Raw genomic sequence first — 15,036 nt, forward strand, 5'->3', positions numbered from 1 at the left:
ACGGACACACAGGGACGGACGGACACACAGGGACGGACGGACACACAGGGACGGACGGACACACAGGGACGGACGGACACACAGGGACGGACGGACACACAGGGATGGACGGACACACAGGGACGGACACACACACAGGGATGGACAGGCATGTCTCACCCTCGGCTTATACACGAGTCAATAAGTTTGCCAGTTTTTTTGGGGGTAAATTGGGGGCCTCGGCTTATATTCGGGTCGGCCTATACTCGAGTATATACGGTAATTGTATTCTATATGTATTGCACAATGCCCTCACTGTGCACACGGCACTAACAATGTTTTCAGTACATGTTTTGCATTCTTTCAAGTCTTGATTAGAATTAGCCTGCCTATGTAACACCCCTTGTTACCATAAACGTACAATTGTAATATTAATGTGATACCCAAGTAATCATGTGTATAAAAACCTTCACATGCGTCATAATAAAGGAGAACGGTTATTTGGAAAGATGCTGAGCGTATCTTTTGTGTCTGTTCCCTACTGCAGTAGTTATTAATTTGGAACCACTAATCAATATGAGGATAGGAGTTGCCTATCATCAAAATATCCATTTCAGGTGGCGAAGCCAGCCAGGTGGGGTTATCAGGTGACCCCGAGTATCCGAAACGAGGAGCTTGAGACGATCCGGGAATTTCTGATAAAAATGTCCCCCCCAATTACCCCTGCCCCCCCCCCAGTCACAGTGACACCAATTGCATTTTTTTTTTTTTGCATTGGTGTCATTTGTGACTGTAATAACTGTTAGGGCAGTTAGGGTTAGCCCCCTTTAGTTCTAATGTGCCCCCCTAACCCCCCCAATAAAGGTTTAACCCCGTGATCACCCCCCGTCGCCAGTGTCACTAAGGCTGGGTTCACATTGCAGCGGTTTATGAGAACGAATGTGATTCGCACCGCACTGCAGTGCAAATCACATCCGATCTCTGTGCGATTCGAGTTCAGCCATACAGATAGTATGGCTGAATTCGCGCCGCACCCGCCGCAAATTCGCACGGGACCCTTTTTTTGGTCCGCAGCAGAATCGGATCGCATGGGTGTTCACACCATGCGATCCGAGTTTGCAGATCGCACTGCGATATGCGAACTGATCTGGGGGTGTCATTAACATTTCACTGACACTCCCAGCAGTTCGCATAGGGCAGTGTGAACTGCCGCCGGGAGGCATGTGATGCGGGAACCCGCCGCGGATTCGTGGCGTTCCCGCATCGCTCCAGTGTGAACCCAGCCTAATAAGCAATCATTTTTCTGATCGCTGTATTAGTGTCACAGGTGACGCTAGTTAGGCAGGTAGGTATTTAGGTTCGCCGCAACTTTTTATAGCGCCAGGGACCCCCATATACTACCGCATAAAGCCCCCTGATTGCCCCCTAGTTAACCCTTTCACCAGTGATCACCATATAACTGTTACAGGTGACGCTGGTTGGTTAGTTATTTTTTATAGTTTCAGGGCACCCGCCATTTATTACCTAATAAAGGTTTAACCCCCTGATCACCCGGCGGGTGTCATTTGTGACTGTAATAACTGTTAGGGCAGTTAGGGTTAGCCCCCTTTAGTTCTAAGGTACCCCCCTAACCCCCCCAATAAAGGTTTAACCCCGTGATCACCCCCCGTCGCCAGTGTCACTAAGGCTGGGTTCACATTGCAGCGGTTTGAGAACGGATGTGATTCGCACCGCACTGCAGTGCAAATCACATCCGATCTCTGTGCGATTCGAGTTCAGCCATACAGATAGTATGGCTGAATTCGTGTCGCACCCGCCGCAAACTCGCACGGGACCCTTTTTTTGGTCCGCAGCAGAATCGGATCGCATGGGTGTTCACACCATGCGATCCGAGTTTGCAGATCGCACTGCGATCTGCGAACTGATCTGGGGGTGTCATTAACATTTCACTGACACTCCCAGCAGTTCGCATAGGGCAGTGTGAACTGCCACCGGGAGTAGAGGTCGACCGATATATCGGCCGGCCGATATATCGGCCGATATTTGCCGTTTTTTAAATAATCGGCATCGGCCGATTCTGCTGATAAAAAGCCGATTCTACAGCGGGACTTTGAAATGACTTCTGTAAGAAGTCAGTGTGAGTTGCTGAGTTGTCATAGCAACACTTTCCTCCTCTCTGGGCAGACTGCCAAGAAAAGAACTAAATGTTACAATGTTTACACTGAATGAATGAAGTCATCTCTGTGTAGAAGTTCTCAGTTTAACCATTTAAATACTTTTCTTACACTTGTTGCTTACAAGTAAAAATCCTGTATTTTCTGCCAGAAAATCACTTAGACCCCCAAAAATTATATATATATTTTTTTTAGCAGAGATCCTAGGGAATAAAATAGCGGTTGTTGCAATATTTTATGTCACACGGCATTTGCGCAGAGGTCTTTCAAATGCATTTTTTTGGGAAAAAAATACACCATTTAAAAAATAAAAATAAAATAAAAACAGTAAAGTTAGTCCATTTTTTTTTTTTTTTTTTGTCCAAAAGTTTTGACTACCCGTTTTTATTTAATATATAGGTTTTTTCTTTTTTTTTAATCTAGATCATACATACAAGTAAACTGATTGGAGGTTTGTTTTGTTTAATAAATGTTTAAGTGTAAGAAATTTTCTGTATCACTAATGAAGGCTGCTTTCACACTGGAGCGGGCAGGCGTTGATGGTAAAACGCAAGTTTTAGCAGCGCTTTACCATCATTTTAGCGGTGCTATTTGGCTGCTAGTGGGGCACATATAACCCAGCTAGCGGCCAAGGAAGAGGTTAAATGCGCCCATGAAGCACCGCTTCGGCAGTGGTGCCCATTCATATCAATGGGCAGGAGTGGTGGAGGAGCGGTATACACCACTCCAAACGTGCTGCTTGGAGGACTTTTTTTTTTTTAAGATCCTGCCAGCGCATCGCCTCAGTGTGAAAGCACTCTGTCTTTCACACAGACTGCAGGGGAGCCATTTTGCAGGCACTTTACAGGCGCTATTTTTAGCCCAAAAGCGCCTTAAAAAACGCCCCAGTGGGAAAGGTGTGTTAGATCAAGGGGGATTAAAAATAAATAAATAAAATAAAATCGGCCTAACATATCGGCCCCAAAAAATCGGCATTATATATCGGCTATCGGCCACCATGATTTCTAAATATCGGCATCGGCCAGAGAAAAACCCATATCGGTCGACCTCTAGCCGGGAGGCATGCGATGCGGGAACCCGCTGCGGATTTGTGGCGTTCCTGCATCGCTCCAGTGTGAACCCAGCCTAATAAGCGATCGTTTTTCTGATCGCTGTATTAGTGTCACAGGTGACGCTAGTTAGGTTCGCCGCAGCTTTTTATAGCGCCAGGGACCCCCATATACTACCGCATAAAGCCCCCTGATTGCCCCCTAGTTAACCCTTTCACCAGTGATCACCATATAACGGTTACAGGTGACGCTGGTTGGTTAGTTTTTTTTTTATAGTTTCAGGGCACCCGCCATTTATTACCTAGTCTCACTAGTGTACCCCTAAATTTAGGGGTGTCTACTTTCCAAAATGGGGTCATTTGGGGGGCGTTTGTGCCATCTTGCCATTTTATGGCCTTCAAAACTGTAACGCCCTTAGAAAGCCTGAAGGCGGTGCTTGGTTTTCGGGGCCCCGTACGCGGCTAGGCTCCCAAAAAGTCCCACATATGTGGTATCCCCGTACTCAGGAGAAGCAGCAGAATTTATTTTGGGGTGTCATTTCACATATGCCCATGGCATGCGTGAGCAATATATAATTTAGTGACAACTTTGTGAAAAAAATAAATAAAAAAAAAAAGTTTGTAATTTTCCCGCAACTTGTGGCAAAATATAAAATATTCCATGGACTCAACATGCCTCTCAGCAAATAGCTTGGGGTGTCTACTTTCTAAAATGGGGTCATTTGTGGGGGTTTTGTGCCATCTTGCCATTTTATGGCCTTCAAAACTGTAATAGGTAGTGAGGAGTGAAGTCAAATATTTACGCCCTTAGAAAACCTGAAGGCGGTTCTTGGCTTTCGGGGCCCCGTACGCGGCTAGGCTCCCAAAAAATCCCACACATGTGGTATCCCCGTACTCAGGAGAAGCAGCAGAATTTATTTTGGGGTGTCATTTCACATATGCTCATAGCATGTGTGAGCAATATGTCATTTAGTGACAACTTTGTGTAAAAAAAAAAAAAAAAAATTTTTTTTTGTCATTATTCAATCGCTTGAGGCAAAAAAATAAAATATTCAATGGGCTCAAAATGCCACTTATCAATTTCCTTAGGGGGTCTACTTTCCAAAATGGGGTCATTTGGGGGGGTTTTGTACTGCCCTGCCATTTTAGCACCTCAAGAAATGAGATAGGCAGTCGTAAACTAAAAGCTGCGTAAATTCCAGAAAACGTACCTTAGTTTGTAGATGTGACAACTTTTGCGCAAACCAATAAATATACAGTTATTGACTTTTTTTTTTACCAAAGACATGTGGCTGAATACATTTTGGCCTAAATGTATGACTAAAATTGAGTTTATTGGATTTTTCTAATAACAAAAAGTAGAAAATATCATTTTTTTTCAAAATTTGCGGTCTTTTTCCATTTATATCGCAAAAAATAAAAATCGCAGAGGCAATCAAATACCATCAAAAGAAAGCTCTATTTGTGGGAAGAAAAGGACGCAAATTTTGTTTGGGTACAACATTGCATGACCGCGCAATTACCAGTTAAAGCAGCGCAGTGCCAAATTGTAAAAAGACCTCTGGTCATTTACCAGCAAAATGGTCCGGTCTGAAAGTGGTTAATGTGCGGTCCATGATATGAGAGTAATAATAACATTTAAATATAACAGACCCATCACATCAAGTCCATACACCCTGTTAGGATAGCTGCTGCCTGCAGCCAGTTGGTTTATAGTTTTTGATGGCCAAGTGCTTTCTGGTCCATCATACATATTGTTGGTCCTTTTGTTTTTATGTATTTTTATTTTTGAAATCCAAAGCAGAATGTGTGGATTGTGAAATGATGTGCCCCTTTTCCTTGTAAGTGCAGTGGGTAGAAGTAGAAGAATATTTTGGATTTATGGACATCTCTGCATGACTGCAGGGTATTCTTATCATTTATTATAATATTGCCAGGAAAAAGTTGTCTTTTTGAAACATGAAACTGGAGTTCTTACACAAACAGCATGATAGAAAACAAGCCATTGTTATATTTATGCAAGCTGGACCCAGTAATCAAGGGTTCACTCTGATATATCAGAGCTGTAGCTTTATGCAAAGTTGCTATTAGACAAAGTTACAGATATTATTTTGGTCGAATATTTAATTTTTAATGGTCCAATATTCTGTACAGCAAAAATATATATAGCTAACTAAGTGTTTGTCTAATGAAAGGTTCAAAATATGAATTTGTTTTGTTTATGTACAAATTCAACAGTGAAAAATGCGTACATTTGAATCCAGCCACCTTATTGCCTCTATTGGAGGAGGCTGGAGACAAAGAAAAACCACATGTGTTAAATTGATGAGGTGGGAATCAGCTGCTGTGAGCTCAGTGCAGGACACACTCCCTGGAGACCCGACTATTTACTTTTTTGTAGTGTTATTCCTGGTTTTATACTGAGGATGAAGTTTATCACCCAGAAGGATTCCCTGTATTCAGAGTCATTGGATCCTTTTTACCCCACTCAAGAAGCAGAGCTCCATGTTTTAGAAAAGCCCGTGAGCTATAAAAAGAGTATATATTTATATAGATAGTTGAGATATAGAGAGCTTTTGGTTCCATTTGAAGGGCCAGAAGTTTGTTTTTACTTCAGCAGGTAAACCAATCAAGCATGCCAAGTTAATTTGATCGGCTGTTTTCAGCCTTCCAGGTTCTTGCTGAGGTAGCCATGCTAACAGTAAAACTCACATATGGAAGCAGACCAGGTGACTAAGGATGCTGCATTTACAGCCCCGGACACTTGCTGGGTCTGTGCAACTCACAGATTCCACCCTAGTTCTGGCCCAGTATAGCTGGGATTAATAATTCAACTTTAAGGACCCCAGAAAGAGAAGCACAAGTGGTCCACAGAGGGCAACTTCTTACAAAACAAGACTTTGGAAAAGGTGATCATTTATGTCTGCCAGACACTCTTTTCCCTTCACCTTGACACATGAACCGTGTCATCAGTCACAAGCAGTTATGGCTGCCTTAGTAAATGAGCGTGGGATAGAGCCAGGGTCCTCCACAGTTTTTTTTATAACATACCACTTCTTGTTTTACCCATTACCAAAGGTGTTACCAAAAGCTGAACATCCCTTCCAGAGATAACAAAAAAGATATATCCAGATGCCCAAGTCAGGATCTTACGAGTATGTATTTTGTTTATATGGACAGGTTTTCTGGATGTCCAGTGGCAAATGCTACTGCAAAGGCCACAGTAAAAAGGTGTTCTCAGAAGTAGTTTTTAAGTGCAGAGTGAAGAATCTACAGAGAGTAACAGAGGAAATCATTTTTATAGGAGAGTCCTTATTAGAAGTTTTGAGGTTTTATTTTTACACCCCCTACTGTCTACAATGTAGCGGACAAAGTAGAGTAAGAAACTAGAAAATTTTATCAAGCCCGTAAGGGGATGTTGTACTCTCTCCCTATGGAAATTGGGTTGGGAGTGTGTTACTCACTTGCTTATATTTTGTCTCAGCAGCTGAAGTCCTCCATTCGGATCTCACAGAGAATGTTGCTGATCTTTTAAGGTTTTTGACAAACTTATTTATGTGTTTTCTCCCCAATTCCAGATCCTAAAAGTTTGGAAGGATCTAAAACTAAAGCCAGGTGACTTGTGGATTGTTAAGAGACATTTATATATAAGGAAATGTTTGGAGACTCAATACATGATCTATTTCATGTACAGTTTTGCAAAACTTGAAGGAAAAGTCACCTGGATCCACACCAGACACTGTAATATGACTAAATGAAAGAAATCTCTGTGTTTGATTTGTTTCCCTCTTGTGATCACAGTCTAGGGCAATTTTTGATTCAATTACTTGAATTGTAAGGGATACATACTGTATTTTCTGGCGTATAAGACTACCTTTTACACTTAAAAAAAATGCCCAAAAATCGGGGGTCGTCTTATACGCCGGGTATACAATTCTGCCCGATGGATGTCAGCCCCCAAATGTCTGCTAATACTGTATGTGGCTTCAGCTACAAACAGTATACGCCGTTGAGCCAATCCCGGCGAGCGATGTATTCTATTAATGAATACAGAGCCTGCTTGGATTGGAGTAACAACCTATGTAGCCTGCTCGGAGAGGGGGGGGGGGGGGGAGAGAGAGAGCTATTTGCCTTTGAGGTCTCAGGCACCCAAGAGGGACAGGTAAATCTGGGACATATGACAGGGGGTTATTAAATGCATTTTGGTGGACAATTCCCATAGAATATAACCCAAAAGTGGTATAGGTTTGGTTAGTGAAAAATTCTACTTTCCAGAGTTGTGGCATTCAATAGATCTCTGTGTTATTATTGTTTGATTTACTTTATGACATATCACAGCATGGCGGATGAGTAGTTGGCATTCTTGCTTTGTGTTTTTTAATGGCTCTAATGTTTTTTTGTAAATGGTGTTGCCTCAGAAGGGGGGTAGTCTTATACCGCGAGTATTGCCCAAAACCTATGTTTTCACTTGAAAAATAGGGGGTCGTCTTATACGCCGGCAAATACGGTATATTTGAAAAGTAGTTTAGCCATGTTGAAGTCATATTTGTCTTTTGTACCTCTTCCATTTTATGTAGAATTGTCTGTGTTTACATATGCTGATAAGTCAGCATACCAGCAATTAAGCTAGAAGGCCATTCTGGCCACAGGAGTGTACAACCAGTACTCTAAATATGTCTTATCAATCATTTGTTTTTCACAATGAAATGTCATTTTGTAATGAAAAAAGCTGCTCAGCTATTATTTTCTCCAATGGAGTTTTTGCCTCTTTGGCCAGGACTACCTCCACCTAAGCGTGTGGAGGTTCCAGGTTAAAGGTGATAGCAGGTATGGTTAGTGATCAAAATATTGATCAAAAGAGAGGAGACTGTAATGGAAATTTGTAGGTTCTGTATATAATTGTATTCTATTTTATATGTATTGCACAATGCCCTCACTGTGCACACGGCACTAACGATGTTTTCAGTACATGTTTTGCATTCCTTCAAGTCTTGATTAGGATTAGCCTGCCTATGTAACGCCCCTTGTTACCATAAACGTACAATTGTAATATTAATGTGATACCCAAGTAATCATGTGTATAAAAACCTTCACATGCGTCATAATAAAGGAGAACGGTTATTTGGAAAGATGCTGAGCGTATCTTTTGTGTCTGTTCCCTACTGCAGTAGTTATTAATTTGGAACCACTAATCAATATGAGGATAGGAGTTGCCTATCATCAAAATATCCATTTAATTTTGTTAAAAATTGTCTTTTTTTTATTTAAAAAAACGCAGTAGGTGATCAAATACCACCAAAAACTACAAAGTGTATTTGGGTACAGTGTTACATGACCACGTAACTGTCAGTTAAAGTGGTTGTAAAACCTTTTAAACCACTTTATACTACAGGCAAGCCTATAATTAGTCACTGGATATCCCCTTAACCTGCACGGTTTAGGAGATATTCCTGTATTTACATGTGCCAACGTCATCGGCACATGCAAACTGAAGCAATTACATCATGGCTCGGCCAATCACAGTGCCGGAGCCGCGATAACCGGAAGAAACTCCCCCCCCCCCCCCCCCCCCGTCGGCTGCCTGAATGGCGAATGAGGACCGCTGTGGGGGCTTTGATCTAAGGTAAGTAATTCATAATGAGCTAGTATGCTATGCATACTAGCTCATTATGCCTTTGTCTTGCACGTTTTTTTTTGGGGGGGGGGATTTTTTTTAAAAGGTTTACAACCACTTTAAAGTAACAGTGCTGTATTGCAAAAAATGGCCATGAAGGGGGGTAAATCTTCCAGATATCAAGTGGTGAAAGTATGTTCACACATTTTCAAAGTGATCAATATGGCAATATTCTAAATATAAATTTAGAGATTGACTCCTATATATTGTAAACATTTGGAAAGGAGTTAAAAAAAAACTAAATAATTTCACAGCACCTGTCAATGGACCGCGTAGCTTTGCAAATAGCGTTTTACTGCTTGGCTTTTTTGCATCATCTTTTAAGGTTTCTGTAAGAAAACAAAGCATGAATGAGTAATCTGACAATACATATATTGTATGGTCTATAAATAGTGAGGGGTAGCGTGCATAATAGTGTACTCCTTTTTACCCAGTGCCCTGATCTAACCCACCCCCCCCTCTACAGATGCATACTTACCTTAATCCCAAGGCTGCGGTTTCGCTGTTCGTTTTCGTTTAGTGGTACAAGACTTTACTATCGTGGCTGCATCTATGCATTGGTGCCCCATGGACTTCTGTGAGTCTAATGTTCTAAAACTCAAGTTGAGAATTGCATAGCTGACTTTGATCTGAGAGGTTTGCTTGGAAGTCTACAGGGCACTAAGTGAGCAGACGTGGCCAGGATAGTGAAGACAGGTAAACTGTGGCAATTGGATAGAAGAAGAAAGGATGCAACTGGGGGGATGGGGGCAGTAAAGGTTAAGATTAGGTCTAGTAAATTTTCGGCGGACAACGTCAGATTTTCGTATGGTCAGTACCCAATCCATCACTCAAAAGTACAAATACGCATTCTCAGAATCAATGCTCACCAAACAAAATTAATTGTGTTAGTATGCAAGACAAGATCCTGCCACACGCCCTTTTGACAAAAATCAGACGCCCGATTGGCCAACAATTGTACAGTGTGTCTTAACTTTCACAAGACCAAATAACATACACGGATTAGGGTTATTTTTTACCAAAGATATGTAGCAGTATAAATTTTGGCCAAAATGTATGAAGAAAAATTACTAAATTTGCAATTTTTTTTAAAACAAAGAAAAACATTTTTTTTTTTTTTTTTTTAACATTTTCGATCTTTTTTCATTTATAGCGCAAAAAATTAAAAACCCAGAGGTAATCAAATACCACCAAAAGAAAGCTCTATTTGTATGGGAAAAAAAAAAAAAAAAGGACAAAAAAAAAAATTGTATGGGTACAGTGTTGCATGAGTAATTGTCATTCAAAATGTGAGAGCGCTGAAAGCTGAAAATTGGTCTGGTTAGGAAGGGGGCTTAAATGCCCACGGGGCAAGTGGTTAAAGTGTCAAAATTTTTCTTTAAAAATAACCATGTAATACTTACCTGCTCTGTGCAGTTGGTTTTGAACAGAGTAGCCTGGATCCTCCTCTTCTCAGGTCCTTCTTCAGTGCTCGTGGTCCCTCCCTCTGGCCCTCACAGCAAACAGTTTTCTATGGGGGTACCCGAGCCAAGACCCAGCTCCCTGTGTCCATTCAGACATGGAGCCGTGGTTCGGCCCCACCCCCTCTCTGATTGTCTGACTGATTGACAGGAGCGGGAGCGAGCTGCGTGCGTCTATAGATGCAGACGGAATACAGCAGAGGAGGTTCAGTCCCACTCTGTGCAACAAAACCATTGCAGAGCAGAGAAGTAGAACATATTTATTTTTTTAGAAAAACAAACAAAAAACATTCAAGCCTTTAGTATCGCTTTCACTTCATATATAATCAATCAGTGACCAGAATACCGTTCACAGCATTGCTCCTTCAAGACGTTTGCACTTTACTTTAAAGAGGGATTCCACCTACAAAAAAATATTAAAAGCCAGCAGCTATAAATACTACAGCTGCTGACTTTTAATAAATGGACACTCACCTGTCCCGGGGTCCAGCGATGCCGAGGCCGATCGATCGCTCTGCTCTCGGCTGCTGCCACCACCATTCTAGGTGAGGGAATCAGGAAGTGAAGCGAATCGGCTTCACTTCCCGGTTCCCTACTGCGCATGCGCAAGTCGTGCAGCGCAATAGGAATTGTCCGCGCTGTCTTTGAGACCCGTGTGTCCCAGCAGACAGCGCGGCAGGACAGGAAATGGTGTAGACTCCCACGGGAGTCTATGCCCGGAAGTGGGTGTAAATACCTGTCTTTGACAGGTATCTGCACCCCCCCTCCCCCCTGAAAGGTGCCAATTGTGACACCGGAGGGGGGGAGGGTTCCGATCAGCGGAAGTTCCACTTTAGGGTGGAACCCCACTTTAAGGTTCCTTTCACACTTGTGCGACTTGGGATCCGACTTGTGAGACCCCCAAGTTGCAGGACATGTGAAATTCTATTTTTTTCCATGAGAGCTGTTCCTGCTGACACTACAGAAGTCGCTGCGACTTCAGAAAAGGTTCCTGCACTACTTTGCTCTGACTTTTGATGCAACTTTGGTTTAGAGAATGTAGTCAGATCAAAGTCACACTTGAAATTGTACCTGTACGTGATTTTGTGCACAGGGTCTGCGGCGCACACACGTCGCCCTGCTCCTATTGGACATAGCAGGAATTGATCAGTGGGTCCAGCAGACACGATGTCTGCCTGGAGCCAACGATAGTTGATAGGAGAGGCAGAACGGCAGTCTGCCTATGTAAAAAAGGCCAACCACCATTCTGTCCGAGAGGAAGGTGGAGGTCTTGTGTTTCTGAGCAGAAACACGGATCTCCGTCTTCCTCCAGTTAAGCCACCACCCCCGCCCCCAGTTAGAAAGCACTTCCTAGGAGCACACTTAAACCTTTGATCACCCCTGATGTTAACCCCTTCCGTACCAGCACAGTGACAGTGCATATTTTTAGCACCAATCACTGTATTGGTGTCACTGGTCCCCAAAAAAAAAAGTGTCAGGATTTATTTTTTGGGGTTAACAAACACTTTAACCTCTTGCTTACTGGGCACTTAAACCCCCTCCTGACCAGACTAATTTTCAGATTACATCGCTGTCACACTTTGAATGACAATTGCACGGTGATGTTACGCTGTACACAAAATGACATTTATACAATTTTTTCACACAAATGGAGCCCTCTTTTGATGGTAATCACCCTTTGGATTTTTATTTTTTGCTAAACAAAAAAAAAAAAATACATTTTTGGAAAAAAATAATAATCATAGTTTGTTATAAAATTTTGCAAACGGGTATTTTTCTCCTTCATTGATATTCGCTGATGAGGCTGCACTGATGGGCACCGATAAGGCGACACTGATGGGCCCTGATAAGACAACAGCGATGGGCGGCACTGATATGCAGCACTGGTGATGACGCACTGATTGGTGATTTACAGGTGGCAATGATGGTGATGAAGGTGGTGCTGGTGGGCACAGAAGCCTCTGCAGAGGCTCTCCACGATCTGGACCGATGTCCCTCTCACAGCCGCCAGTGATATTTTTTTTTTTTTTATGCTCACACTAGCAGAAAAAAAAACAGCCAATTACCAGCTCTGTTTACATCACATGATCAGCTGTCACTGGCTGACAGCTGATCAAGTGGTAAGGCGTCGGGATTGACCCCTTACTTCGATCTGTGATCACCTGAGTCTCAGACTCGCTGATCACAGGGGGCGCACAGGCCGCTTGAGTACGGGACGATGCCCTTCCATCAAATTAAAGTGGAGGTTCACACAAAAATTGAACCTCCGCTTTTCGGAACCCTCCCCCCCTCCGGTGTCACACTTGACACCTTTCGGGGGGGGGGGGGGGGGGGGGTGTACAGATACCTGTCTAAGACCGGTATTTTCACCCACTTCCGGGCATAGACTCCCGTGGGAGTCTATGTCATTTCCTGTCCTGCCTCGCTGTCTGCTGGGACACACACGGGTCCCAGAGACAGCGAGGACCAGTCTCATTGCGCTGCGCGACTCGCACACTCGCAGTAGGGAACCAAGAAGTAAAGCCGCAACACTTCACTTCCCGATTCCCTCACCAAGAATGGCGGCCGGCAGCAGCCAAGAGATTGCCGACATGGCTGGACTCCAGGAAAGGTAAATGTCCATTTATTAAAAGTCAGCAGCTGCAGTATTTGTAGCTGCTGCCTTTTAATAATTTTGTTTTAGGTGGACTCCCTCTTTAAGTCTGCACTGCAGCCGCCTTCTGGCTATAGCGCAGACAGGAAGTGGTTAATTTGCAGTGTTTTCCTCTCACTTCCCGTTTGGCTATGGGACAGGAAGTGAAGGTAAATCTCCCCAACGGGACGCATATATATATATATATATATATATATATATAAAAAAAAAAAGGGAGGGATCTGACAGGAGTTGAATCGCTTCCTTACTCTATCCAAACGTTTAATATAAGTTTGGAGATGAAGAGCCAGCTCACACCGGAATGATCATATTTGCGTTCATACCTTCCATTGCTGGCAGTCCAGTCATTTCATTGGCCGGCCCAATGTACGGCGACATGCAAAAAGTAGAACACGCGTGACCCTCCACCAAACCTTTAGCATGCAGTTTGCTGGCCACAAGCACTCTGCGATTGTTACATGTGTGGGACTGCCAATAACAGGTCACAGGACCCACACATGGAACCAGGGCAGCGCCTCACCTTCCTACACGAAGATCTGCTGTGACTGGACCCCTAAGGGAGGAGCTGATTGGCTCCAGTTTTGTTCTGATAAATACAGCAGTCACATGTCCCCCTCCTGTATACAGAGCCACCAGTGATCTCCCTGGAGGTAAGTACCTGGCGCTACGAGCACCCACTGATCACACTGCACATCCCCGACTTTCTTCTTCCTGGACATCTTCTTTCTCCACACACCGGGGACACACCGCCTGGATAGACTTGGCGCCCTCCGGAGCAGTACATCACTATGAAGGAGGGGGGAGGGCGCAGCTATAACTTACACCTCCAAGGAGGAGGATACAAATCTACACAGACTAATAAGGGAATAATAGACTGATCCGCATATAATGTTGTGGTGTGTCTGCAGACGGATTTTATACATCGTCTTGTTCTTTTTTCTCCCTATCATAGTACAGACCCCCCTCCTCCAGGAGTTGGTACATGCCACATGTGGTTACAGTGTTGCAGGAAGAGGATATCACCGGCGTTTCATCAGATTGGGCGACCCGTCAGAATGTGGAACGGAAGTGATGTTTCGTCGCCGCCATCTTTCTACACCCCGCACTCCTCTACAGTGAGGATACACTGAGAAGGGGGAAAGCCGACATCTTGTTACACCCACCGGAGTTTTGCATTTTACACTTATTTTTAACAATAAAGTGAGTTTATATAGTGAAATACAGGACTTAGAACTCCGTCTGACTGGTTAGAATTTTAAAAGCAGCAGCAAGCCTGCTCATCTCACAAGCGAAATAGGTGCCCTTGTTTCATCACATGTGGCAACCCATCACATTTGGCTACCCACTGGACTATGCATGAACAACGTCGCCATATGCGTTCCAACACTGTGGCGATCTGCGCTTTCCCTGAATTTTGTGGCCACGCCCCTGAGTCCAGGTTCAAGCCTCACCATCCAAGTGGACATAGAGTTAGATTATAATTATGTCGAGCGAAGCTTGGCCGTGCCCGAAATGTGGCAAGCGAACTGAGCTCGCGAGGGGCCCTGTGGAAAAGTGGTCTTACAACAGTGTTGGAACGCATATGGCTGCGTCTCGCATGCGCACTCCAACGGGTAGCAAAATGTGATGGGTAGCCGAATGTGACGTGACACCCTCCATTCTGTCAGCAGCGGGTGATCAATGCAGTGGGTTTACTAAAGGTAATAGACTGTGCAGTTATCCTTATTTTCCCTGAGTTTAGAAATTATGGTAAAGTTCTACCGATTTCCATCATCCAATCATAGTTACATAGTTAGTAAGGTTGAATAAAGACACCAGTCCATCCAGTTCAACCTGAGTGAGTGTCTACAATTGTCCCTATCCATGTACATTGCACACTCACATCGTTCCCTACCCTCAATCATGTGCAAGAGAAATGCTGTTTTAAAAAAAAAAAAAAAAAACTTCCTTGCACCTGATTGGATAAAGTGAAGCTTCACTGCATTTACTAAGCTGCCTCTAGCAAATCTACCCCCATGTGTCCATGCCAGTGTGTTTATGTGAGTTTT

At 43.5% G+C, this 15,036-nt stretch overlaps 1 protein-coding gene across 2 annotated transcripts in view; it reads right to left on the reverse strand.

Moving 5' to 3' along the window:
* RNASEH2B (ribonuclease H2 subunit B) overlaps positions 1–13,806 on the reverse strand; it is a 61,655-nt gene extending 47,849 nt beyond the window's left edge. For both annotated transcript variants that reach the window (XM_077484239.1, XM_077484238.1), the window contains exons 1-2: positions 13,647–13,806; positions 9,133–9,204 (exon numbers count right to left, since the gene is read on the reverse strand). In XM_077484239.1, coding sequence (XP_077340365.1) covers positions 9,133–9,204; positions 13,647–13,707 — 133 coding nt within the window. In that variant the 5' untranslated portion in view covers positions 13,708–13,806. The remainder of the gene's footprint in view (positions 1–9,132; positions 9,205–13,646) is intronic.
* Between the last annotated feature and the right edge of the window lie 1,230 nt (positions 13,807–15,036).

This window comes from Lithobates pipiens, unplaced genomic scaffold (assembly GCF_037356315.1).
Source record: "Lithobates pipiens isolate NorthernLeopardFrog02 unplaced genomic scaffold, aLitPip1_a1.2 Scaffold_16, whole genome shotgun sequence".
NCBI classification, from domain to species: Eukaryota; Metazoa; Chordata; class Amphibia; order Anura; family Ranidae; genus Lithobates; species Lithobates pipiens.